Source organism: Typopeltis vanoorti, chromosome 2 (assembly GCF_054136105.1).
Source record: "Typopeltis vanoorti isolate ZY-2024b chromosome 2, IOZ_Tvanoo_1.0, whole genome shotgun sequence".
Lineage (NCBI taxonomy): Eukaryota > Metazoa > Arthropoda > Arachnida > Uropygi > Thelyphonidae > Typopeltis > Typopeltis vanoorti.
Window position 1 is genome coordinate 28844125 of NC_143550.1, and position 27834 is coordinate 28871958.

At 36.7% G+C, this 27834-nt stretch overlaps 1 protein-coding gene across 2 annotated transcripts in view; it reads right to left on the reverse strand.

Annotated features, from left to right (window-relative positions):
* The window catches only part of LOC150108899 (nucleolar complex protein 4 homolog B), a 226746-nt gene that overhangs the window by 48858 nt on the left and 150054 nt on the right, over window positions 1-27834 (reverse strand). For both annotated transcript variants that reach the window (XM_090410813.1, XM_090410804.1), the window contains exons 9-10: window positions 24786-24849; window positions 6309-6419 (exon numbers count right to left, since the gene is read on the reverse strand). In XM_090410813.1, coding sequence (XP_090266939.1) covers window positions 6309-6419; window positions 24786-24849 — 175 coding nt within the window. The remainder of the gene's footprint in view (window positions 1-6308; window positions 6420-24785; window positions 24850-27834) is intronic.

Below are 27834 nucleotides of genomic sequence, written 5' to 3' on the forward strand. Positions count from 1 at the left end.
CAGTGAAAGCTTATCAAAATGGACTAATAAAAGGTGAACATAAAGGCACTTTGGGGGTGCCCATGTCTTCTATTAGTCTGCACTAAGGCAACATGAGAATGCTGTCTAATGTATTCCCGTAAGCTCTCTAGCCAACTTATTTACAAAACTTTCATGGAGAAAAAGATATCCTTGATGTATGGAGTGATTACTTTGAAAAATTGCTAAATGAAACAAGAAGTGAAGCACAGTGGTGAAAAACAATCAACAGGCATGCAACGTGGAAAGACAGTGAGAGTAGATGATATTCAACTAGAAATGCTTAAGTATGGAGGTATAATAATGTTATAGTGGCTTCCCTGCATAATTCAGAAGGCTTGGATGATTGGAGTATTAGAAGTATCAATTTATAAAAAAGGGAAATAACACTGAATGTAAGAATCACAGAGGCATTTCCCTACTGAGTGCTCCTGGTAAGATTTATGCATGTATACTTGAGAAACGGTTGAAAAGGATTGTGGAAGGGAAGCTTGGTGAAGAACAAGCTGGATTCAAACCAAACAGAGGCTGTCAGGATCAGATATTCACTTTATGACAAACAGTAAAACATTTCATCTACTTAGGCACGATTTTTAGTGAAGATAGTAAATTAAATATGGAAATAGACAAAAGAATCAACAAAGCTGGTATGGTAGGAAGTCAAATGAATAAATTTATATGAAATAAGAGAGAAATTAACTGGTAATTAGTTTACGGAATTAACAACGCATATAAAGTATATTAATTAAAGGAAACTTTAATGAATAACTTCTATATTTCGGCAACGTCACATTGCCATCTTCAGGAACATAAAGATATGGTATGTGCACACAGGCACTAACACAAAGCAAATGAGGAAGAAAGCAAGAAACTAATATTGTTCCTAAAGTCCTAATGGTGCCCTCTTGCGGGCTAATTGTCCTTGCAGCTGCAAATTGTCCTACTTTGGCCAAACAGGCAGAACAACAAATATCAGGATTTCAGAACACCAAGACTACATTCGGTTTCACCAGTACAGCCGCTCTGGGCTGGCAGACCATGCCTTAGATACCCACCATAAAATTCGTTGGAAGAAAACAAAAATAATTCATCACAGCAAGTTTAAATACGAAAGATTATTCAAAGAATCTTCAGTTCCTAACCTCAACAAATTTGGGTGCATGAAACTACCCCAAATTTGGGAGACTTACATTATGAGAACTTCAGCCCAACTGCCATCACTACCAAATTAGTCCGCAAGAGGGCACCATTAGGACTTTAGGAACAATATTAGTTTCTTGTTTTCTTCTCATTTGCTTTGTGTTAGTGCCTGCGTGCACATACCATATCTTTATGTTCCTGAAGATGGCAATGTGACGTTGCCGAAATATAGAAGTTATTCATTAAAGTTACCTTTAATTAATATACTTTATATGCGTTGTTAATTCTGTAAACTAATTACCAGTTATGTCTGACCAACATATAAGCCTTGCTACTAGAATTGTGATCATCCACGGAGATGTTATCGCACGAAAGGCCCGTCAATACGGCAAATTGAGGTTGAAGATATCGAGGCAAATAAATCGCCTGACGTTCCTAAAACACTGCCAGGATAACAAACTGATCCCTAATTGTGTTAAATTGAAGCACCGTTTTACTTCGGAGAAAGCTCTGCGCATTTATAATCGCACTAGCTTCGCCCTGTTAAGAGAACAAATTACCGCGACGCGTGTTCTCCTTGCCGACGAAAACAAAACCTTACGGGCGCTAGAGGAAGAGCTTTCGGATACACTTGGCCATGATCTATGGTCAATACTTTATGACGTCTCATTCGCATCGCCAAAAAAAGAATTCGAAAAAATACGAAAACCTGACAAAGAATTCTACTTCCTTACCACAGCCACCACTCAACACTGTAGTCAACCTCTCGTCGGCAGTTTTAAAGCCTGAAGCACTCACCGCACTTTCACGTGGTCACAATTTCGCCCTAGCTCCAAAAAGAATACCTGCCGAAGAAATCATGATCCAGATAGAACGTGGGATTCTCAACCTGCCTAACCATATCGCCAACAACATTAGACTGGATGTAGTCGGTGTTCTCACTAAAGCCATACCTCCAAAAACCAACTTATCCAAAAACGAATATGCAGTACCTACAAGAATTGAAAAACAACAAAAAAATAGTAATCACCAAGACGGATAAGGGAAACGCCACTGTGGTGCTCAATCTAAAAGACTACAAAGGTAAGCTAACTGCTTTAGTACTAGACCGTACGACTTACCTCCCCAATGAATATAATCCGACCAGCTCTCAGATTAGCACTCTCCACAGACTCCTTAAGAAGGTCACTTCTTGGCCTGTGGAAGTCACCAACAAACCTTATAACTCTAGACCCCCCCCGATTATATGGACTCCCAAAAATACATAAACAAAATGTGCCATTGCGTCCCATAGTGGATGGCATTGATTCCCCCACATATAAATTAGCCAAACATTTTGCCAAAACGCTCACACACTACACTGGCAACACACCATCACACATAAAAAACTCAGCCCACTTTAAAGCCAGTATAGAAAACCTCACACTCCAACACACTGACATAATAGTCAGTTTTGACGTCTCCTCCCTATTCACTAATGTCCCACTCAAAGAAACCCTAGAGCTCATCCAAGCCAAGTTTCCTCCCGATATCTCAGCCCTATTTCAGTTCACAATGAACTCAGGCTATTTCGTTTGGCAAGGAAAGTTCTACAAACAGATAGAGGGGACAGCCATGGGTTCACCGCTTTCCCCACCCTTGACCAATTTCTTTATGGAGACATTTGAAGAGAAAGCCTTAAACTCCGCCCCACAAAAACCCACTATTTGGCTTCGTTATGTGGATGATGTGTTTGCTATTTGGCCACATGGCTCAGACACACTCCATTCCTTCCTAACACACTTAAACAACCAACACCCCAGAGTCCAGTTCACCTTAGAAAAAGAGGAAAACAACACCCTCCCCTTCCTAAACACTTTAATCACCCGCCAGCTTGATAGATCTTTGGTTTTCTCTGTTCACAGAAAACCCATCCATACTGGCAGATACAATCACCAGCAGTCCCACCACCCACCCTCACAACAATATGGGGTTATAAAAACACTATATAGCAGGGCAAAATTAATCTGCTCAGATAACAAGGCCCTAACTACTGAAGTAAACCACATCCTCAACACTTTCTTAGCCAATGGCTATAACCCCCAAAAAATCCAAAAAATACTAAAACTAGCAAACTACAACCCCCCTCCACAATAAAGATTACACCAAGTCTATCACCATCCCCTACATCCAGGACACCTCTGAGAAAATAACCAATATCCTCAAAAAATATGACCTTACTTCCTGTTACAGACCATATAAAAGGTTGGCATCCCTTATCCGCTCTACCAAAGACCAACCACTTCCCCTAGACCTACCTGGAGTATACCAGGTCCCTTGCAGCTGCAAATTGTCCTACTTTGGCCAAACAGGCAGAACAACAAATATCAGGATTTCAGAACACCAAACTACATCCGGTTTCACCAGTACAGCTGCTCTGGGCTGGCAGACCATGCCTTAGATACCCACCATAAAATTCGTTGGAAGAAAACAAAAATAATTCATCGCAGCAAGTTTAAATACGAAAGATTATTCAAAGAATCTTCAGCAGCTCTAAAAAACGTTCCTAACCTCAACAAATTTGGGTGCATGAAACTACCCCAAATTTGGGAGACTTACATTATGAGAACTTCAGCCCAACTACCATTACTACCAAATTAGCCCGCAAGAGGGCACCATTAGGACTTTAGGAACAATATTAGTTTCTTGCTTTCTTCCTCATTTGCTTTGTGTTAGTGCCTGCGTGCACATACCATATCTTTATGATCCTGAAGATGGCAATGTGACATTGCCGAAATATAGAAGTTATTCATTAAAGTTTCCTTTAATTAATATACTTTATATACGTTGTTAATTCCGTAAACTAATTACCAGTTATGTCTGACCAACGTATAAGCCTTGCTACTAGAAGAGAGAAATTAGTCAAAACACCAAATTAGCTGTATACAAGACAGTGTTCAAACCAATTTTAACTTATGGATCTCAGAGCTGGGTTAGAAGTAAAACCTTGACCAAAGACTAGAAACTGCAACCATGAGAGTCCTGAGAAAGATTAGGGGCGTGAACAGATGGGATCAATGGGAATATCATATTATAAACGAGGATATTAGGAATGTACTTGACATTCTTGGCATCCAGGAATGTGTTAGAAGAGCTAATCTCAGGTGATGTGATCACCTAAACAGAATGGGTGAGGAAAGATTAGCAAAACAAGTGTTCTCTGCCAGGTTGGCAGGAAAAAGACCCAGATATAGTTGTATTGATATGGTAAAAAGTGCCTTAAAAGATAGAAATATAAGATTTGACAATGTTGGAATCTTGACAGGTAACAGATTGATTTGGAGGAAAATAGTAGATAGGAAGTTAGTAATGATGTAAATTTTTCATGTAGTGTTATCATATCCTGTACACCCCCTTAGGGTACATGTCAGGAATTTGATGATATTGCACAAATTTACATGGAGAGAAGATACAAGGAATAAGAATAGTCTCATTGACTATGCTATTGTGAACTGTAATATCTTAATAATGGTTCAAGACATAGGAATAGAGTACACATGGGATCTGAAATAGGAAGTGATCACTATTTAATTTTGAGTAAGTTGAATCTCAATATCATATTTAAAAGAAAAGTATGTAGAAAGTTTTTTTAAAAAAAAGTGTCAAAGTTGAGTAGCTTTCAGAGGTTCACCTCTAAAATTTACTTCAGTTCATCTTGGAAGAAAAATGAAGGAGTTTGAAAACAATAATGAAACCTTGGAGGAAACAATGACTGATTCAGCCAGAGAAGACTTCTTGTTAAATGAAACAAGAAGCAACAGAACAGTGGTAGCAAATATTTGAGAGGAATACAATCAGGAGTACATATCAATACTTGAGGTAGAAACATTGATCCAAAACTGAAATGTGGGAGCACAACTGTACTAGATATTTGTTGAGAAATGCTCTAGTAGCTGTACTACAAAATTGAGAAGGCATTTGAATTCCAGAACTTTCATACCCATCTATAAAAAGGGAAATATAACTGAATGCAAAAATTACAGAGCAATTTCCATGGTGTTCCATGTATGATTTCTGAAAGCATACTTGAGAAAAGGTAAGAGGAATTGTTGAAGAGAGAGTTGTTGAAGAGAGAGAGAGAGCTAAAGAATAACAAGTTGAGTTTAGGCCAAACAGCAGTTGTCAGGATTTAAGTTTCACTTTAAAACAGACAGCTGAGAAATCAGGGGAATATAACAAGGTTCCAAGAGAAAAGCTGTTTAAAACACTACAATTATTTGGCGCAAATGAGTGTGCCAAGTGAAATACAGTCCATAATAAGTTGTAAGCAGTAAGGCGGTATAGGAAGGTGGTTTAATAAAACATCAGGTGTGAGACAAGGGTGCACACTATCTTCACTATTACTTATCATCTATACAATCACATTATGAAGGAAAGTGGCATTAAACCTATTAAAAATTGATATATTAATCTCAACTCTTTACTTTATGCAGATGATGGTATACTCCTAAATAAATCTAGTACAAGTTTGCATGATTCTATAACCAATTTGAAACAAATATGGCATGAAAATCAGCAGTGAAAAGACCAAATCAATGAAAACCAATAGAAATATAGATATTTCTTCAATGGTATTCTAAACTGAAATTCTAGTAAAACATTTCAGCTATTAGGCACAATTTTTAGCGAAGATGACAATTAAACATGGACACAGACAACAAAATTAGCAATGTTAGTATAGGAATCGAATGAATAACTTTATATGGAATAAAAGAGAAATTAGCTGGAACACTAAACAAGCAGCATACATACTGGTGTTCAAGCCAGTTTTAACTTATGGATATGAGAGCTGGGTTAGGAACAAAACAATTGCTGTAATCTGGGAATTCCAATTAAATCCATTTTAATTTGTAAGTACTGAGAGATAAAAAGAAAATCATCCATTACCCATTCAGGCTAAGAGAAAATAAACATAGATTAAGGAAAAGAAATAATTAACAGGCTAGAAAATAAATTATCTTCAGTAGAGAAGGGGTAGAGGTAGGCAAGCATGTCAGAAATTTGTAAAGTTGTAAGAAAAGGTATATAATTTAATAGTTTTCAAACAGTATGAAAAAATCAAGTAAAAAAAAAAGGATAAATTTTATTTTTGAATATTGAAGCATACTTACATTGATGAAAGAAATAAATCTGTGAGATGAAGGAAATGAGCTTGATATCTTGTGCAAAGTATATTAGATTGAAATAATGAATAGAGCTTTTTATAGAAATCTGGATAATCCCTGAAAATTTAAAATGAGATAGTGTAAGCAAACTGAAAGTCGATGCATTAATGAATTATTCTTATGAAGAGTTTAAGTAAATACAGTGTGAGTCAAAAGTATCCTGATTGTCATTTAATAACTAAACTGCTATGTCATTCCAAAGGAAAAATTCATTACCATTAAGTACTACAGTATAATCTAATTGCAAAGGTCTACTAATCAATCATCAAATAATTTGTAATACTGTACTGCTTTAAATGTTTAATGAGATTGGTATCTTGATATGTTGTTTTGCCTTGTGATATATTTACTTAAAAAAAAAAATTAAAAAAAAAATTACCACCTTAACCATCAAACCTTTCTGATTGAAATCAAAACTGAAATTACTCAACAAATTTTAATAAAGACAGTTTCAAGTTGTTCAGAATTGAATTTTTGATATTTTTCGTCGCCCATAAAATTCTGACAAATGTGTGTCAAAACTTAGAATTTAGTTTATGAAATGCCAAGATATATTATATTTACCAATATCAGACCATCATGGGAGGGCTCTCAAAAAAAAAAAAAAAAAAAAAAAAAGATCATTGAATTGCACTCAAACCCAGTCACAGTTTTCACACATGCATAACACTCCCAGGCAAGATATTCCACTCAGCTCCTCTCCATACAAAGAATCTACTCCTCAATCTCTTCCTCATATGCTCCTTAAAATGTGCAGGGATGGCCAATTGTTCTACTTTTGTTTCTTCCTCTAGTCCATGAAAAATCTGCTCATTATGCTATAAGACCTTGATCAAGCCTGAACAGATCTGGTCACCAGGATATATTAAAGAGGATCCAGAGAAGATTCACAAAGTTAATGTCAGGTCTCTGGAATTTGGGATATGAAAACAAGAAGGAATGGAATTTGCAGTCTTGTGATTAGAAGGGGGAGAGGATGTAATTGAGACATTTAATCTGATAACCTTACAATCCCTCATCAATTACATCCTCTTTCCTATTCAAGAATGCAAATTACATTCCCTTATGTCTTCATATCCGACTGACTTTCAGGAATATGAAGAATCAACTAGTGCTTGTGACTAATATCCAATCCTTACTTTTATATTGTGTGCCACATTAGTGGATGGTCTGGAAATTTCTGAGTTGGCTGAACTTTACTCGCTATTGGCTTAAGCCAGAAATAAACAAGACCTTCACTCTTTTCACCAGAGAACCATGACAAACAATGAAAAGTCAAGTACTGGAACAAACTCCAATTCAATATCTAGAAGTAGTAGAACAAATCCAATGTCAAAAGAAATGATGAGAGAAGCCATCAGCACAGGAAGAATGAATAGAAAGAAAACAGAACTGGAAAAGCATTACTTGAACATAATTGCTGTTGCTAAGACAAAGAAGACCAAAATAGGTGAGAGCCTGCTAAATAGTAAATATAGGATGTTATATTTGAGCAATAATGAGCAAGGAAGTAAAGGAGTAGTGATAGCATTCAACAACAAACATGAAGATAAACTTCTTGGTTAGAAAGGAATGGAATTATGTAGGCTAACTTCAAAATGGGGAAATGGATAATGAAACATTTGTACCTATGGTACCACAGAAGGTGGGACCATAGGCACAAATAAGTTCTTCTTCGGAAAAAGTGGAGGTTCATTTTGAATCATTAAGAGCAGGAAGTTGACACAAAGAATATGGAAAAAGTGGTCCTAGTTGATATAAACAGTAAAATATGACACAAATTTCACCAGGCATATAGAAAAGTTATAGGAAAATTTGGAAAAGCTAATAATGAAAGTACTTGCTAATTTCTGCTCAGGATACAGACTAGTCATTACTAACATACTCATGTTCCAACATAGAGATGTGCACTAGCTCATGTGGAGAGAAGACATAAGAATTAAGAAATGCCACATTGAAAATGTTATTGTTATAGTGATATCTTCATGCTGGTTTAGTTTACAAGAGTACACAGAGGATTTGAAATTGGAAGTGATCATCACTTATTTTCAAGCAGAATAAAAATGAATATCACACAATGAAAACAACAACATGTAAGTTTTAAAAAAGAATTGAGGTTGAGAAGCTTCTGCAGTTCACCTGCAAAAGCTGCTCAACTTCAATTTTTGAAGAATCAACCCTTGGAGTCTCAGTGGCAAACTCTAGCAAGAGTTATAGAGGGGAAAAAAGCTTCGAAATGAAATTATTATTATTATTATTATTCAGGCCTCCAAGGAGTCAAAAGACTCATCGAGGGAGGTCCTTCCTAAGACATAAAGTCTGTCAAGACTCACAGAGGGGAGGTCCCCCCCTGAGAAACACAAAGTCTATCATACCACTCTTTAAACTCACTGACCGTTCTCGCTCCCACCACTCCATCAGGCAATGCATTCCACGGCTCAACCACCCTCCACACAAAGAAACCACTCCTTACCCTCTTGCTCACAGTTTCCTTTCGTAACTTCCAGGGATGGCCTCTTGTCATCACTCCTTCCCGCTGATCAACCAAGCGAAAGAACTTCCCAGTGTCAACCCTGTAACCACCTCTCAACAGTTTAAAAGTCTCAATCATATCACCTCTCCTTCTTCTATCCACCAAACTCTGCAGTCCACATTCTCTCAGCCGATCCTCATAACTATCCTTGTACAGTCCTGAAACCATCTTTGTATCCTTTCCACAGTTAATTTATCCCCTTCAAATCCTGGGGACCAAATCTGAGAACAATAGTCCAAGTGTGGTCTGATCAGAGACTTATACAACGGAATGATAACCCTCTTATCTCTGCAGGTCAGTGTCCTTCTCATAATAGCAGCAATCCTCTGTGTTACCTTCACCACCTTTGCAATATGTCCCCTAAACTTCAGGTTTCTATCAATCATCAACCCCAGATCTCTTGTCTCCCCTACTTCCTCCAGTATAACTCCTCCCATAGAGTATGCAGCATCCCATCGATGTTTCCCAAACCTCAAGACCTTACATTTTGCTGCATTAAACTGACACCCCCATTTATTTGCCCATCTATCTAGCTTATTTAAATCCTCTTGCAGGGCTACCACATCTGCACTATTACTAATAATCCTTCCCAGCTTCGCATCATCTGCAAACAACTGAATATCCCCCTGCAATCCACTGGCTATGTCATTGATATAAAGGTTAAACAATATAGGTCCTAGTACTGAGCCCTGTGGGACCCCACTTGTAACCCTCTGCCTCCTGGAAACTGCTCCACCATACACAACTCTCTGATACCTATCAGACAGCCAATCCTGAATCCAGTTGACCAATCTGACATCCAGACCCATGTGCTGCAATTTAAATATCAGCTTATCATGTGGCACCCTGTCAAATGCCTTCGCCAAGTCTAAGAAAATTGCAGTATATGCCTTTCCCTCATCTAATGTTCTTGTAACTTTATTATAAAAGGCTAGCATATTGCTAAAACAAGAGCGTCCTTTCACAAATCCATGTTGATTCTCACAGATAACATTACCCTCATCTGCCCAATGCTGTACACGGTCCCTCACTACTTTCTCCAAGATCTTAACAACTACTGATGACACACAGACTGGCCTATAATTAGACACTTCCAGTCTGTTACCACCCTTATGGCACTATCTTACCTTCCTTCCATTTCCTGGGCACCTTTGCCAAAGCCAGACTTTCATTGAAAAGCCACGTTAAGGGTACTGTCAATTCCCTAGCACATTCTCTCAAAACTCGTGGCGAAATACCATCCAGTCCCACAGCTTTACTGACATCCAGAGTACTCAGTATCTGAAACACACTCTCCTCCTGTACCTCCAGACCTCGTACCAGTCCTATCCCTCTAGCATTAAAACTGACTCCTCTAGGATGAAATACTCCAATAAAGTGTTCATTGAACAATTCCACTATGTCCTCTGCATCAGTCACTCTATTCCCATTTTGCATGGGAATATTTGCATGCGAAATGCAGCATGAAAACTGAAGATAGAGATATTCTAGATGTTTGGAGTAATTACATTTTACAGATATGAACTCAAAGTTCCCTTCTATAAAAGGCAATGAAACTGAATGTGAGAATTACAGAGGACTTTCTCCACTAAGAGTTCTGGATAGGATTTATGCAACCATACTTGAGAAGAGGCTACGAAAAATTATAGAAGAAAATCCCAGAGAAGAACAAGCTAGGTTTAGGCCAAACAGAGGTTGTCAAAATCAGATTTTCGTGTTATGACAAATTGTTAAGAAATCATGGGAATATAACAAGGATCTGATTTAAGTTTTGTAGATCTGGAGGAAAGTATACGACAAGGTGCCCAGAGAAAAGCTTTTCGAAACACTACAATTATATGGATTAAATTGGAACATTAAATAGTGCAATATATAATCTATATTTAAGTTGTACTTCACAGAATTGAAAGGAGGTACAGGGATATGGTTTGATGTAAGTAAAATCAGGTGTAAGACAAGGGTATACACACTATCCACTCTTATTCATTACAATATGAAATAAAGTGGCATTAAACATGATATCAGACTTAGCGTTTTGCTTTATGCAGATGATGATGTACTCCTAAACACACGAAGTACAAATCAAGATGATTCTCTATCTAAATTGAAAAAAAGCTGTAACAAATTTGGCACAAAGAACACAGAAAATTTCAGCTGCATTCCAAACATAGAACCTATAAAACAGGTAAAGTATTTCAGGTATTCAATAATAGTTTTCAGTGAAGGAGGAAAATTTTATATGGAAATAGCAGAATAAGCAAAGCTAGTATAGCAGCAGACCAGTTGAATAAATAAAACAGAAATTAGCCAAAACATTAAACTAACAGTATACAAAACAATATTGAAACTAGTTGTAAGTTATGGATCTGAGAGTTGGGTTAGAAATATAAGCCTAGAAACCATAGCTATGAGAATTCTAAGAAAATTAGTGAAGTGAAGTGAAGAGATGGCACAAATGACAGAATCATATTATTAAAAGGAGAATGCATTCAAGAATGTGTGAAAAGAGCTAATTCACTTAAACAGAATGGGAGAGGAAAGGTTAGCAAAATAGGTATCTGATACTAAGATGGTGGGAAAGAGACCCAGAGGAGGACCAAGATCTAGGTGGATTGATTTAATTGGAAGAGCCCCCTAGAAGACCAAAATATTAGATATGACAACAGTTGAGTTGTGACAGGTAACAGATTAATTTGAAAGAAAATTGTTGACAGGAGATTAGCAATAATGTAAACTTGATCATGTTGTACCATTACAGTACTACATCATTAAGTTGAAGGTATATGTTGGGAAACTGATGAAGATTGTTTGCCCCCCCCCCCCAAAAAAAAAACCAACATCCAGCCCATCCCAAAGAAAGGTGATAAAAGTCAACCAATAAACTACCATCCAACTGCTTTCACATCTGTTCTCTTTAAAATTATGGAGAAGGACATCAACAACCAACTCTTGTACCACCTAGGCACTTAGCAACTAATTAGTGATCAGCAGTATGGATTCCACCACTCACAATCTAAGGCTGATCTATCCTTTATCATCTACTTCTCGATTCAAGTCATGAAAAAATTCAGAGAAATTCATGTGGTTGCCCTACAATTTCTTCTTCTCAGATTTCCTCACCAAAGCAGGAGAATCCCAGAGTTCTGTTTTTTTTAACCCACTTTCTTCCTGTGGTATAGATAACCTGCTCTCACAGACTTCTAATCCTATTCATAGCTTTGCAGGTGACAGTACATCCCATTCCTCCTTTTCATCTGACGAACCTTGTAGTGCATTAGAATCCTCAAGATCCGCCACATGAGGGAAGGGAAACCTAGTAAACTTTAATGCCACCAAAACTCAGTTTGGTCTGATCTCTTGCAAGAAAGAGCTTGCACTCCTCCCAACTTACCTTCAATAATATCCAGATATCCAAACATGATCAGATTTCCCTTCTTGGACTGATCTATACCTCCAACCTTTCCTGGCACGCACACACACACACACACACACTTCAACTATAGCTTCTGCAGTCACCAAAAAACTTGGTATATATTTTTTTGTGCAAGACACTACGTCACACCTGCTAGCCCTATACATATTCCAAATCTGCCCAACCATGGAATATTGCTCCCATATTTGGTGGTGCATCAAAATCCCCCAATTGTTAGATTCTATCCAGAAGAGGATAATCTAGTTAATTAACGATCCCTCCTTTACATATCCACTTGAATCCATCTCTTACAGATGTTTTGCCTTGTGCCTCTTTTACAGGTACTTTCATGGACAGTGCTGTTGAACTGGCTACTATTATTCCTTCACAATCATTAGAACAAGAGCCATTGCTCATCAACACCCTTTTATAGTTCATCTTGAAACTCATCGAATCAACTTCACTGCCTCCCCCAAAGAATACAACCTTCAGCTGTTCAAACAAAATGTGAACAGATTCCTCCTTTCTTCTTATCCTCTTGCCCACACACAGCACTAATTTGTATAGGCCTTGTGTCCTTTTGCATGTGTGAGTCATATATATATATATATATATATATATGTAATAAATTTTTTTAACTTGGGGATATTGTATATTAGGATAACCAAGTTATTTTATAAACTTGGTTATTTTAACTCCTAATCCCAAGTATGCAAACAATTAAGTTTGCGCCTGCAACAAAGTTCAAGTCTAAAGATGATACAACACCAGGGCAACTCATTGTAAAGGTGGCTAAAGCTCTAATCACTATTCTTAGTATTTTCCCATAATGTAAAGCACATCTCACTAGAAGATGTATACTGCAATGCATTATTGAAAGGTTGAAACTGGTCTGGGCAGTGACCCCACGCATAATGCATTGCAGTATACATCTTCTAGTGAGATGTGCTTTACATTATGGGAAAATACTAAGAATAGTGATCAGAGCTTTACCCACCTTTACAATGAGTTGCTCTGGTGTTGTATCATCTTTAGACTTGAACTTTGTTTCAGGTGTAAACTTAATTGTTTGCATACTTGGGATTAGGAGTTAAAATAACCAAGTTTATAAAATAACTTGGTTATCCTAATATATATATATATATATATATATATAAATGCTGTTTTGCACTTCATTTTCATTCTAGTACTTAATATTTAATATTATATAAGTATAATACATTATACTTAATACTTTGTCATTAAATGTAACACAAAAAGATCATTATATCTTCATGCTAAATCTCTAAAAGTATCCCACAAGAATATGGTATCAAGATGTTCACACTGGTATATCTCTAGTGCTAATTAGTACAAAATAAGGCATGAGACCTAGCCCATTATGAAAGTGTTAGAATATACTACTTTGTATTTCAAGATATGACAATAAAAATAATAACAAAGTATCATATAAATCAATTTACTGAAAATGACTATCCTAAGAAAATGATTTGTTACAGTAGAATCTTGCTAGGGACCAAGGAAAATAGTTTCATTGTGCAAGGTGTGCAATCATGAATTTAAGTAAAAAAGACTGGCATAAAACAGAACAAAGGAAATAGCATAATTGGAAATATGAGATGACATAGTATTAAGGGCTGGTGGGGTACTGAAATTATAAAAATTAAAATCGAGAATTACTGTAAATTTCAAAATGTTAGCTTAAATTCATATCACTTATCTGAAATCTTCATAGTAAGTTAAATATGTGCAGTCAGTACCATTTAAACCATAACCTGAAAATGTTATGGCAGTCAGTCAATTTCATAACTGGTCACCTCCAATTAGAAAGAGGGAGAGAACATACATGAATAGATAGCTTACATTTGTCAGCTTCCAAATTGCATAGAGAACTAATAAACAGTATGTCACTTTTCAATAGGAAACTGGGTTGTTCATACCAGCTGTGAAAATATCTCAATATTCCCCCAAGCTGTCTGATGCAGTCTAGTTGTTCATTATTTGTGACCTTCCCCTCTTTATAATTGGAGGTGGTTAATTATAAAGTAGACTGATTGTACAAATTTAGCTCACTATGAAGATTCCATGACAATGATTTTACTTAATTTAACATTTTGAAATTTAAACATTATTTGTGGATTTTCATTTTTGAAATTATAATTTCATACTCTTCTAATTATTTTCTTCTTTCCTATATGTTTCATTTCCCATCACTGTTTGTATTTGCACTTTTTTATGTTGTCATTTTGTATGTTTTACGTATTGTTCCTACCAACTACTGAAAAAGAAAGCCAAAAGGCTTCACTTCAGCAATGCAAAATTATCAAAATTAAGTGGATATTGAATCCAACATTATTTCATAGCTGAATATAGAGACTATAAAAGTTTCGGCAGATACAAGCATACGCCAACCTTTCATGACAGGGCCACTCGTAGTAAAGGTGGAGCTAGTTCCGATCACTGTCCTTAGTATTTTCCCATAATGTAAAACACAATCCCTAGAAGATGCATGATGTTATACATTATGGGGGAAGGTCACTACCCAGACCTGTTTCCTCTTTGTTTAAGTGCAGGAATACCTCTCCAAAAACTCGTAAAATCTCCCGGATCACCCAATAATGAGCGACCGGCAGGATTAGAAAGTCAGAAACGCAGCGCTGTTCCCCTCAGTAACAAGCTCACCCTGCCACTGAGAAGAACTCTGACAACTGGTTAGCTCTCCCCCCCCTCCCACCGAGCAGAGCCGCTCACCTGGAAGGGTAACAGCCATGCCTCAGTTAACTTTTGAGTTCTCATCAGTGGGAGCTAGACCAAGAATACTCAGGATGAAGTGATGCAGAACTTGTACTTTATGATATGAGTTGCTGAAAAAGGTGTCACATTAAAAAAGCACCAAAAATTACTGAAAAAGAAAACCAAAAGGCCTCACTTCGGCAATGCAAAATTATTAAAAGTGGATATTGAATCCAACATTATTTCATAGCTGAATATAGAAACTACAAGACTTTCATGCTGAACATAGAGACTATAAAAGTTTCGGCGGATACAAGCATACACCAACCTTTCATGACAGGGCAACTCGTAGTAAAGGTGGAGCTAGTTCCGATCACTGTCCTTAGTATTTTCCCATATTTAAATAATTAGTTGGGAAAGAATTCCAACATTTAAATACAATTTCCTGTGGTGTTGCTTCCATAGTTTCCTCATTTTCTTCAATTCGTGCTACCATTTCCTGAAGGTTTTGTACCCAGATGCTTTTATTCGGAATTTCCAGAAGCTCCATTTGTTGTTCTGCAATTGATATTCTGGGAAAAGCTTCAATACCTTTTTTTAAACTGCAATTCAATGGATGTAATATAAATTTCATCATCTGCTGTTGTTTTTTAAAATCCTGAAATCTGCTTGTAAATGAATCTAAAATTACAGTAATCATTTCAGCGAATGAGATGATGTTATATATTATGGGGGGGGGGGAGATCACTACCCAGACTGGTTTTGACCTTTTTTTTTTTTTTGAGGTCTTGTCAGTACAAGACGTAAAGTACAAGTTCTGCATCACTTCATCCTGAGTATTCTTGGTCTAGCTCCCACTAACGAGACCTCAAAAAAGGTCGAAACTAGTCCGGGTAGTGACCCCCCCCCCCCCCCACAATGTATAACATCATACATCTCCTAGGAGATGTTTTATATTATGGAAAAATACTAAAGACAGTGATCGGAATTAGCTCCACCTTTACTATGAGTTGCCCTGTCATGAAAGGTTGGCATATGCTTGTATCCGCCAAAACTTTTATAGTCTCTATATTCGGCATGAAACTCTTGTAGTTTCTATATTCGGCTATGAAATAATGTTGGATTCAATATCCACTTAATCTGAATGATTTTGCATTGCCAAAGTGAAGCCTTTTGCCTCTCTTTTTCAGTAATTTTTGGTGTCTTTGTAATGTGACACCTTTTTTTAGCAACTCGTATCGTAAAATACAAATTCAGCATCACTTCATCCTAAGTATTCTTGGTCTAGCTCCCACTGACGAGACCTCAAAAAAGGTCGAAACTGGTGTGGGTCTGGCTCTGCTTGGGGGGGGGGTTAGGTTTTTGCCTGTCTCTGCTTGGTGTTGGGGTGAGCCTCCCACTGGCTAGAGCCAATGCGGAGAAGTTCTTCTCAGTGACGGGGTGAGCCTGTCACTGAGTGGAACAACGCTGAGTTGAGCGATCTTTCGGGATCGTCTTATTTTTTAGAGCCTGCTTCACCTATACAAAGGTCGAAACCGGTCTGGGTAGTGACCTCCCCCCATAATGTATAACATCATACATCTCCTAGGAGATGTGTTTTACATTATGGGAAAATACTAAGGACAGTGATCGGAGCTTGCTCCACCTTTATTACGAGTTGCCCTGTCATGAAAGGTTGGCATACGCTTGTATCTGCTGAAACTTTTATAGTCTTTATATTCGGCATGAAGCTCTTGTAGTTTCTATATTTGGCTATGAAATAATGGTGGATTCAATATCCACTTAATTTGAATAACTGTTCCTACCATTCCTTTATTTTCTGCAATCAATTACATTTTCCCTCCACTTTCATTGTTTACTGAACTCAGCTACAGTTCTCTCCTTTCTTTTATTTTCTAATCTTAAAACAAAATTATACGAAATTTTACTTCCAACAGTTGTATTTCGTGATGAAGATTGTAAGGAACTTTAGTTTACTATCTTTGCAGTAAAGTGATATCTAACTGCTCTCCAACCAATAGGCTGAATCCTGCCATGGGCATTGACATTTGTGATTGCCTTCAGGCAATAGATCAATTACATTACCTGGTGCGAGACCACTACTCCACTTATTGGAGGCCTGAAGTGGCTTGAAAAAGTTCTGTGTTTGGTCTTCTAGAGCATACAAATGTACTATAGGTTTACCTTTTGAGGATGGGAGTTACATTAAAAAAAATGTAATTTTCCCCAATTTGACTTGCATATTCATCTTATCATGCCTTGGTGAATTTTTAATTGCATTCTGCAAGGATACAAAAGTACAGTTATTCCAAAATCCAGATATCTGAGTTTGAATGTGCTTGCAAAAAAACATTAATATGTAGGTCAAATTGGGAAAAATTACCAGATTTAGAGAATGTGAACACTGCAGTAATGTCACTCATAAAAGAAAAGAGAAATCCGTAAAGGAGGATAGAGGATGGGGATTCTACAAAATTATTCTCTTGACATTTTCAATCTATTTCCTTCTTTATCTTAGATATCTTTCATTCTCTTCCAATTTGAGAATTCATGGGAGTCTTTTAGTAGTTATTCTTTAAATATATCCATAATAATGCAACTGTTTTTCTTTGATTTTTACTATTATTGAAATATGGTAGTTTCATTCATTTCAGTCCATGCAGTTTACTTATTTTCCTCAAACACTTGTTTTCAAAGCCTGTTAATATGTTTGACCAGCCAATTTTCTATACCACAAGGAACTGTGCTTAGTACTACTGAGCAATATACTTTGATTTTAAGATTTTTGGAGAGTTGTCTATTTTTCTCACATATTCCAAGTTTCATCATAGTGGACCACCTCAATTTATTCTATGTTTTCTTTATAATTTAAACTGTTAGTGATTTAGATGCATAAGTAATTAAATTTTTCAGCCTAATTTTATTTCCTCCCATTTTCAAGTTAGTCTGTCTCCAGCTATTTTTTTTTTTTTTTCCAAATCTGCAAAAGTCAAACATGCATCTGATGACTGATTTTGCAACCATTTGTCTTAAAGTAAAGATTCGTTCCTGGTAAGTCCTATCTATTTGGCTCAAACTTAGCTTCTTCCCCAAGTTACTTTTTCCCAATTTCTATTAGTCTCTTCTAAGAAGTATGCTTGTATTAATCTCATCAATGACACTAAGTAGGAATTTTCCACCATAATTCTCACATTCATTTTTATTCCCATATTTAAAGATGGATATAAGAGCTCTACTGCGATCATGCAGTGAAAACTGTAAAAATTTTTTATCATATAACAATCCCATTTGCCTTTTCACATTCCAAGTTTCTGATGTCTTTTCTCTAATATTAATATTTATGCTCATATTGTTGTACCACATCATTACACGCCTTGCTGGCTGAATCAATCAATCAACCAACATTTTCTTCAGTTTTTTTGCTGACACTTCAGGTTTTGTTTATATTTGCAAGTATTTTTTTTTTTCTCCCTTTAATAATCTTTGTATATTTGAGTCTATAATTCATCTCTGAAAACTTTTTTCTTTTCTTTTTATGTTGGGCCCATACATAGGAGGTTGGTTGGTCAACCTATAGTACATTAGTACCGTGTATGGATAGTGGGTTGGGAAAGGAGGAATTTGTTTACATTTGATTTGAATGACTTTAAATTGTATTCCTCGGGAAACACAGCAGGTGGGAGACTGTTCCACAGTGCAGCAGTTGCAGGAATGAAGGAAGAGGAAAAGAAACTTGTTCTGTTTGTCTCTAGGTGTACTGTGAAGGGATGTTGTGCAGAAGCTGCACGTGTTCCAATGAGTTTTGTACTGAGCGGAGGAATTATTGATGTTATTTCAGATGAGCATTTCCCATGGAAATATTTGTAGAATATACATACTGCAAAGACCATAAGTCTGTGTGAAAGTGGGGGGAAAGAGTTGGTAAGGGATGGATCATTGATAAGTCTAATTGCTCTCCTCTGTATTGAGTTGAGCATTTTGAGAGAGCTTTTAGGGGTCCCACCCCATATGTGGGAGCAGTATTCAATAGCTGGGCAGATTTGTGATTTGTATAATGTAAGTAGCTGTTTGGGGATGAAGTAACGTTTTGAGTGAAAGAGAAATCCTAGTTTTTTTGAGGCTGAGGATGCAATGATTGTGATATGTTTATGCCAGGAGAGGTTTGATGTGAGGGTGATTCCAAGAAGCAAGATCTCAGACTGTCTGGAAATATGGGTATCGTCAAAAAGGATAGTGGGGAAAAATGGTTCTTTTTTATGGGAAACAGTACAGAATTGGGTTTTATTGGCGTTGAAATTTATTAGGTTATTCGAACCCCATTGTAGGGTGGCTTGGAGATCGGAGTTCAGGGTGGTGGTTGATGTTCTGTAGGTTGAGATGAGTTGTGAAGAGTAAGGCTTATCAAATGCAAGTGAGGAGTGAAGTGTGCGGTCATCTGCAAAACTGTGTATTGGGTTGGAGGTCAACTGCAGTAGGTCATTGATATATAGCAGGAAGAGGGTTGGTGAGAGAACAGAACCTTGTGGGATCCCAGCATTAACTGAGTGGTGAGAGGATAGGGAGCTGTCCACCATCACACACAGTGTGCATCCAGACAGAAAGCTGGCAATCCAACTACAGAAGTCCTGGGTCAGACCGAATGATGGTAGTTTGCCTAGTAGGCCTTTGTGCCAGACCGTCAAAGGCTTTGGAGATATCTAGTGCAACCACTTGAGATTCGCCAAACCTCTCCATAGCATTTGTCCAGAGATGGGTGATGTATGTGAGTAGATCGGCTGTTGATTGGCAGTGGCTGAATCCATACTGGCGGTCATTTATTTGGTGAGTGTCTTCAAGATAGTGTAGGAGTTGGGAATTGATGATTTTTTCCATTACTTTTGACAGGACTGAGGTAAGCGAGATAGGGCGGTAATTGGATGGCAGCGACTTGTCACGCTTCTTGGGAATGGGCTGAATATAGGCGAATTTCCAGTTTGTGGGATAGATTCCAGTGGAGTAAGAGAGTATATATAGGTGACATAGGATAGGGGTAAGTTCTGGAGCACAAACTTTCGGAATAATTGAGGGAATGCCATTGAGGCCAGGAGACTTTTTTGTGTCTAATTTGGACAGAATTTTTCTGGTCACATCCTGGCAAAAGGATATAGGGGGCATTGGTTACATGTTAAAATTACAGGGGACAAAATTACACAAGGATGAAATTACATACAGATAAAAATACACTAAGAAAAAATTACACAAATTTGAATATTCACACCAAAGTTTTTTACTTTAGAGTTTTTAAATTTTTATGATGAATTTTATATTTATTTTCAGATAAGAGTTATGTTAATTTTGTAATACTTTATAAAATTACTTTTATTTTAAAAAATAATAAAAAACAAACACTAAGTCACATAAGCTATAAAATGTAAAAAATCCAATCGTCTATTAGTCGTAATTTTGTACATTTGAAATATGTTGTTTTAATGAAATGTTTCTACGATGTCCAGGGTTTTGTTGACCAGTTAAATGCTGCAAATAATTTGTATGTTGTAAAGATAATTCTTTAACAATGTTATCCAAAAATTTCCACAGTTGGATAGGAACACTGAAAGAGCGACTGAAGTCCATAGTGCCATCCTTCGATATAATTTGTAGTTCTAGCTATACAGTTAGCTGCAGAGTGTCTATGGATCCAAGTAGAAATATTGAATAGAGGTTGTCTATAAGTGCCGTTCCTGAGCTGTCGACCTCGAATATATGTACGTTTGAAGTAAAGGAGAACTTGCCTGATTTGTTCATTATATTCGTCTAAATTAGAGAACAGATCAGCAACTTCTAAAAATGTTTCTAAGATTTCTTCTTCTGGTAAAAGTGCAAGTGATTGTAACATTTTAATGTGTACTGCAAATGACTGATTGGATTCATATAGAGATTTTAGTCCATATTCATTTACTTTGCATATAATAGATTGTGATAAGTGGAAAAAACAGCCACCAATTTCGATGTTTTCAAACACGGTACGGAAAGCATTCATTGCTGCTGTTTCAAAATCGGTCAAAATTTTCCGTGGTCGAGCCTGAGGAATTTTCTCCAGTAACATGATTAGCATCTTCACATATATTTTTCCTCAGTCTCGACCATGGAAAATTTTGACCGATTTTGAAACAGCAGCAATGAATGCTTTCCGTACCGTGTTTGAAAACATCGAAATTGGTGGCTGCTTTTTCCAAAAAGCAGCCAAAAATTTACTCATATACCTTCACCCAAACAACTCTTAGAAATTCTTGAGCAGTTCATGGTGATTAACAATTGTCGATTGGTTTTACCTTAGGAAATTATTCCTTGTAAATCTGAGGTAAGTACTAATTAGGGTAGCTAATCACTACATCATTTTGAGTTTCCAACTCAACCATCTCCCTAATCCCCTTACCCAAATCTGCACTAGTGATTTACCCCTTGCTGGTTATAAATTTTGTACAATTTTTGGTAAATTTTATTTTATGTGTAATTTCATACTTGTGTATTTTTTCCTTTTAATTTTTTTCTTAGTGCATTTTTATCTACGTGTAATTTTGTTCTGACACGGGTGAATTGTATGTTGGGGGGACATTTACCATTGTCAGTTATGCATGCATTTGAAGCAAAGTATGAATCCAGAAGATTGGCTTCTTCTGTGGGTGATGATGATGCAGTAGAGCCATCTGGGTATGATAGGGGTGGGAATAGTGTTGGACAGACATTACGGCCAATTGCTTTGGCGAGAGACCAAAAGGTTTGGCTGCCGTTTGAAAAAAGCAGGCTACTAGTTTCCTGCTTTTTGCTCTTTCAAACTCTGTTTTGGAAGCGTTGATTGTTTTTTTGCATCTATTATGGGTTTCGGTATAAGCTTTGAAGGGGGATGAGATTCTTGATTTCAGCCAGTTGTGGTATGTCTGGTGTTTCATCTCTACAGCCTTGGCACATCTTTTGCAGAACCAGAGTTTCGTTAGGGAATGGCAGTTCAGAGTGCTGTGTGGAATGTATGTATTCATGTCGGTACATATGTTTGGGTTGGATTGGAAGGCCGGAAGCAATAGTCCAACCATGAGAATGCGGCATAAAAGTTGCAGAGGCTGTCCCACTTGGCACTGTTATAGTGACAAACTACTCTTGTATGGGGTGTCTGTGTAAACGTTGTTGCGTGGAGGAGGAAATGAGCACTAAGTTGTGGTCAGAATTGTCCAGAGGGGACTCACTACTTTCACTGTGTATTTGGAGGGGTCATTCATGAGGAAGAGATCTAGGGTGTTTGGGGAGTGGTTTGGGTTATCTGGTATTCTGTTTGTCATCTGGATAAGTTGCGTAAGGTCGTTAGTGATGGCAAATGTTTCAGCGTCTCTGCCTGCATGATCTGTATAACTGGAGGAGGAAAGCCAGCTAGTGTTGTGGATGCTAAAATCTCCTAGGAGGATGATTTTGTTGTTGGGAAAGTGGATTTGGAGAAAGTCAATTTTTAGGAGAGGAAATTAAAGAGCTCAGAGTAGTTGGTTATGTTGGGGGAGCGATAGAAACAGCAGATGAATTGGACTGAGTGGGGGAGGGATATTTTCAACAAAAGAAGGTCAAAGTTGGGTGATTCTAGGTTGTGTGCTCTCTGGCAAGGTACGTCAGAGCGGATGTATGTGCAGACACCACCCTTAGACGAAAGTTGTTGAAGAGTGAGTAGTTTGGAATGTTGAGATAAGTTGTGATGGGGGGGAGGTGAGATGCGAGTTTCTGCCAGAAAGAGTAGGTGGGGCTTGGTAGACTGTAGGTGGTAGTGGACACTATTCAGGTTGGAGTTTAGGCCACGGATGCTGGTGAAGTGGATGTGTAGGGTTTTGTAAGTCATATGATGGACCGCATGGTTCAACATTCTTGCACATTTCCTATGTGGTGCCTGCATGCTGGTCTCCATGGTGGCATCACTTGGTTTTTTTCACCAGTTTATCTTGTCTGTAGTCGATGGTCCAACTGTTGTCACCATTTTTTTGTTTTTCTTCGAAGCCGGCATCTTTGTTCCCATTGTGCAAATGATAAATCTGGTTGTGCACATATGCGCGATTGGGGACAGGTGTCTTTGAACTTGTTGATTGCTGTTATTATTTTTGATGTGCTTGTCAGCGTGTCGCAAGTCACTTTTACTAGGTGCGGAAAGTTCGTTCCGTCCGTCCTTCCTTCCTTTATTTATAGGCCCGAAACGATGGCATCTGATGATATTCTCAGGATCAATGTTGCATTCCTCAGCTAGTTTGCTGATGTCCTCTTTTGATGATTTTCCGTCAGGAAGTTCAAAATGATGGCGTTGAGTTTTTTGTGTTTAGTCTCCATCAAGTTGTTTACTGTTGATGCGATTAGAGCACGAAGTAGAGCTTGCAGTGCACTGGTTTTCAATTTGTTCTAGCTTAGCTTCAACTGCATGTATTTTGGAGGTAAAAGTTTCATTTAAAGCATTGATATACTGTTCGAGGGTTTTCGACACATTTATCTATGTTCAGAAATTGTTTTACTGAAGGGAGGCACAGCGAACAGAAGGACGGCTGGTTAAGTTCGATAAGCTTTGTGCAGTTTCGTCTATTTTCAGGCAGCCAGTGGCAACAGAGCTTGCAGAATATGCCATTTCTTCTGCCTGTGACACCAGTTTTGCAGCTGCGGCTCATAATAGGTTTGTCGGTGGCGATCGATGGCACTGTGCTGGTTCACTGTTGGCTTTTGATGCCACCATCTTTGCTGCGTACGGTAGCCATCGTAAGCGCTTGCACGTGGCTGATTTTGAATTGGAAGGATAGCTGATTTAATACACTATAAGTACTTACAGGTCATACTGGAGTATTCCAGCACTCAGCACCAGCTGTTACGGTTTCTGTTTGATGGTTAATTTCGATGAAAAAACACTCGCAATAACGGTGAACTGGGGAGAACAAGTTTGGAGTAGCTTATTCACTGCCGCCGCCTGGCGGAAGTTTTCCAGGTTTCTGATGTTTTTTTTTCTCTAATATTACCCTGTTCTACCTTGATTTTTTTAAAAAATACTTTTGCACATATTTTTCTGTTCAATATGATATTCATCTTTATCCTGTCAAAAATAAATGTTGTTTATTGCCCCTGTTCAAATCACATGTATTCTTGTATACTGAACTAAGCTGAAGACATCATTATCAACAATAACATGATGAATACAACTTATTCCATTTCTCATGACTATCCATTTTAGTCATACACAATTTAATACTGGAACATAGTGTTAGTAATGACTAGTTCACGTCTAGAACAGAAACCTATCATATACTTACTATTAATTTTGCCCTTTCCTCCAAATTTTCCCAAAATATTATGTACGTATGCAATTTATTTCCCACTCTACTTTCCATCTGCAACAAGAATGAGCTTTTCATTTTTCTTTGTCAGATGTTTTCTCTAATTACTGGAAAAATTCCTTTACTTTTTTTTTTTTTTATCAGAACTTTGTAGGACCTTAGACACAAATTAGTTTCACTACCTAACTTTTAAATATGAAATTCCTCAGTTGTTAAGAAGTTTATCTTCTTGATTAATGTTGAAACAGTATGATAGCCCTTCCTTTTAAGGTGTTATATATTCAAGCAAAAGTCATATCTGGAAATCAGAGTTATTATTTAGAAGTCACCTGTTCTTGACTTCATCATCTTGGTAAGACCAATTATATCAACACATTAACTTACATCCAAATTAAATGATTGATCATAAATATAATAATACTTACAAATTGTGTTTCTGAATTAGAATGAAGAGACTATTTAGAGAAAGCAAACTGATAACACCATCACCTGAGAAAGAAGGAAAAATATGTTAAGAATGTTACAAAATACCCAAGTCAAATTTAAAACCATGAAATCAATCTGGGACAGTAAGCATCCTTTATCTTTTTTTTTTTTATTGATAAAGATGAACAGTCAATTAGAAAAATGTTAACTTTTTAATCTATGTGAAAAACTTAGTTCACATTTTCACATAGATGCAAAAAACAGTTCTTGACTCCAGATACAGAATTTCGCAAATTATGAAATAACCCTTATTAGAGAAGAACTTAAATGACTAAGAATTGCTGTTAAAATGATTTGCTTATTAATTTTATGTTTGAAGCTTAAATATTCTAGTGGTATTTTACAAAGAATTCTAACAAAAAGGATTACATTTTGGATTACCAAAATTTCCTAATACTGGAATTCTCTATATTAGTTGCATTGGTGTTCCTACATGTAAAGCTGCTAAATAATTGTTTCTAAATAAGTGATTGATTCAGAATTCCTGCAGGTTAACTTGAACAGAATAATTCAGAGTTAGAGAACCTTTAGGCACTGAAAGGATGAACACTTCATATATAATAAATTTTGTTAAATTTATTATATATGATTTATTATTTATTATATCTAAATTTATTGCGAAAATTAGAAAGAGGTCATATGCAAATAGTATGAATATCGATATTCCAACATTAACAATCTATTACAACTCTCAGAAGTATTTATCATCATCAAATTCCTAACATGTACCCTAAAGAGGTGTACAGGATATTATGACAGTACTACATGAAGAACTTACATAACTTCCTATCAACAATTTTCTTCCAAATCAACCTGTTATTTGTGAAGACTTCAACATATCAGTTCTTATATTTCAATCTTCAAAGACAATTTTTAATATATCAATCGACATTATATCTTGGTCTTCTTCTGGGTCTTATTCCTGCCAACCTGACAGACAACACTTGTTTTCCTAATGTTTACTTTTCCATTCTGTTTAAGTGACCATACCACTTGAGATTAGCTCTGCTAACTCCTGAATGCTAACCATGTCAAGCTCTTTCCCAATATCCTTCTTTTTAATATTGCCCCTAACCTTTTTCAGGACTCTTGTATCTGTAGCACTACTCTTTGGTCAAGTGTTTTATTTCTAACCCAGCTCTCAAATCCATAAGTTAAAATTGGTTTGAACACTGTCTTGTATACAGCTAATTTAGTGTTTTGACTAATTCCTCTCTTATTCCATATAAATTTATTCAGCTGACTACCTACCATACCAGCTTTGTTGATTCTGTTGTCTATTTCCAAATTTAACTCACCATCTTCACTAAAAACTGTGCCTAAGTAGATGAAATGTTTTTCTTGTTCTATAGGTTCTCCATTCACAATGCAGTTGATATTTTCAATGTTTCTGCCGATTTTCACTGTTTTGTCTTGTTATTACTGATTTTCATACCAAATTTATTATAACAGCTATTCAATTTAGTCAGGGAATCTTGCAGACCTGTACCAGATTTATTTAAAAGTATAACATCATCTGCATAAAGTAAAGAGCTGACATTAACATCTCCAATTTTGATATCAGTTTAAACATCACTTTGCTTCATATGTGATCCACATAGATATTGAATAACATATGGGATAATGTACATCCTTGTCTGACACAAGATTTAACATTAAACCATCTTCCTGTACTTCCTTCAATTCTAACTGCTAACTTACAACTCAATCACAGACTAAGTATTGCTTGATATAATGTCCCACTGACACCATATAACTAGTATTTTGAATAGCTTTTCTTTTGACACCTTTTGCAGGTCTACAAAACTTAAATACAGGTCTTTGTTATATTCCCATGATTTCTCAAGTATTTGTCATAAAGCGAAAATCTGATCCTGACAGCCGCCTCTATCTGGCCTGGATCAAGCTTGTTCTTCACCAAGCTTCTCTTCTACAATCCTTCTCAACTGTTTCTCAAGTATACTTGCATAAATCTGACCAGGAACACTTAGCATGGAAATACTTCTGAAATTCTCATATTCTGATTTATTTCCCTTTTTGTATATAGGTGCAATCACAAGAGCTCTATTCCAATCATCTGGAATTTGTCCCTCTGTCCAGGCCTTCTGAACTATGCAGTGCAGCCACTGCAAAACATTTATACCTCCATAATTGAGCATTTCTGGTCGAATATTATGTACTCAATTTGGAGTTTTTCAACAACTTCCAAATAATCTTGTCACCTTCCTGATGTATATTTTCAATGTTATTGCCACAGTCTTCCCATGACTTTTGTTTAGCTAGTTTTAAACAGTGTTTAGCTTTCTTACATTTGTCTCTGTATTTTCTAGGAGCAAAAGCTGACTTATTCGTAAGGAACTTTCGATATGCTTTTTCATTACTGCCTCTTTAACTTCCAGTGTCTACCATGGAGTTTGGATTTTTCTAAAGTTGCAGAGAATCTCGCCACATGCATCTCTGGCTGAATCAATCAATGTTTTCTTCAAGGCTTGCCAATGAATCTCTAAGGTTTGGTTCCTGTTCTCAAACTCTTCCATTTTTTCTTGAATAATGTTTGTGTATTTTAGTCTACAGTTCACATCTGAGAGCTGCTCAACTTTTATTTGCTTTAAAACTTTCTTACGTTATTCTTTTTAATATGAAATTCAATTTTATTTTGCTCAAGAATAAATGGTGATCATTTCCAATTTCAAATCCTCTGTACACTCTAGCGTCCTACACCAGTGAGACTTTTCTTATTCATTGCTTCTTCTCTTCATGTGAATTTATGCACATTTTTATGTTTGAACATTGCGTTAGTAATAACCAGGCCATGTCCTGAGCAAAAATCCAACAGGTATTTGCCATTATTATTAGGTTTGCTCTTTTCTACAAATTTTCCCAAACTATTTTTGTATGATTACTGACAATCATTTCCTATTTTGCTATTTAGATCCCCAACAAGGACCAACTTTTCCTTTTTCATTGCGCCAGTTGCTTTCTCTATGG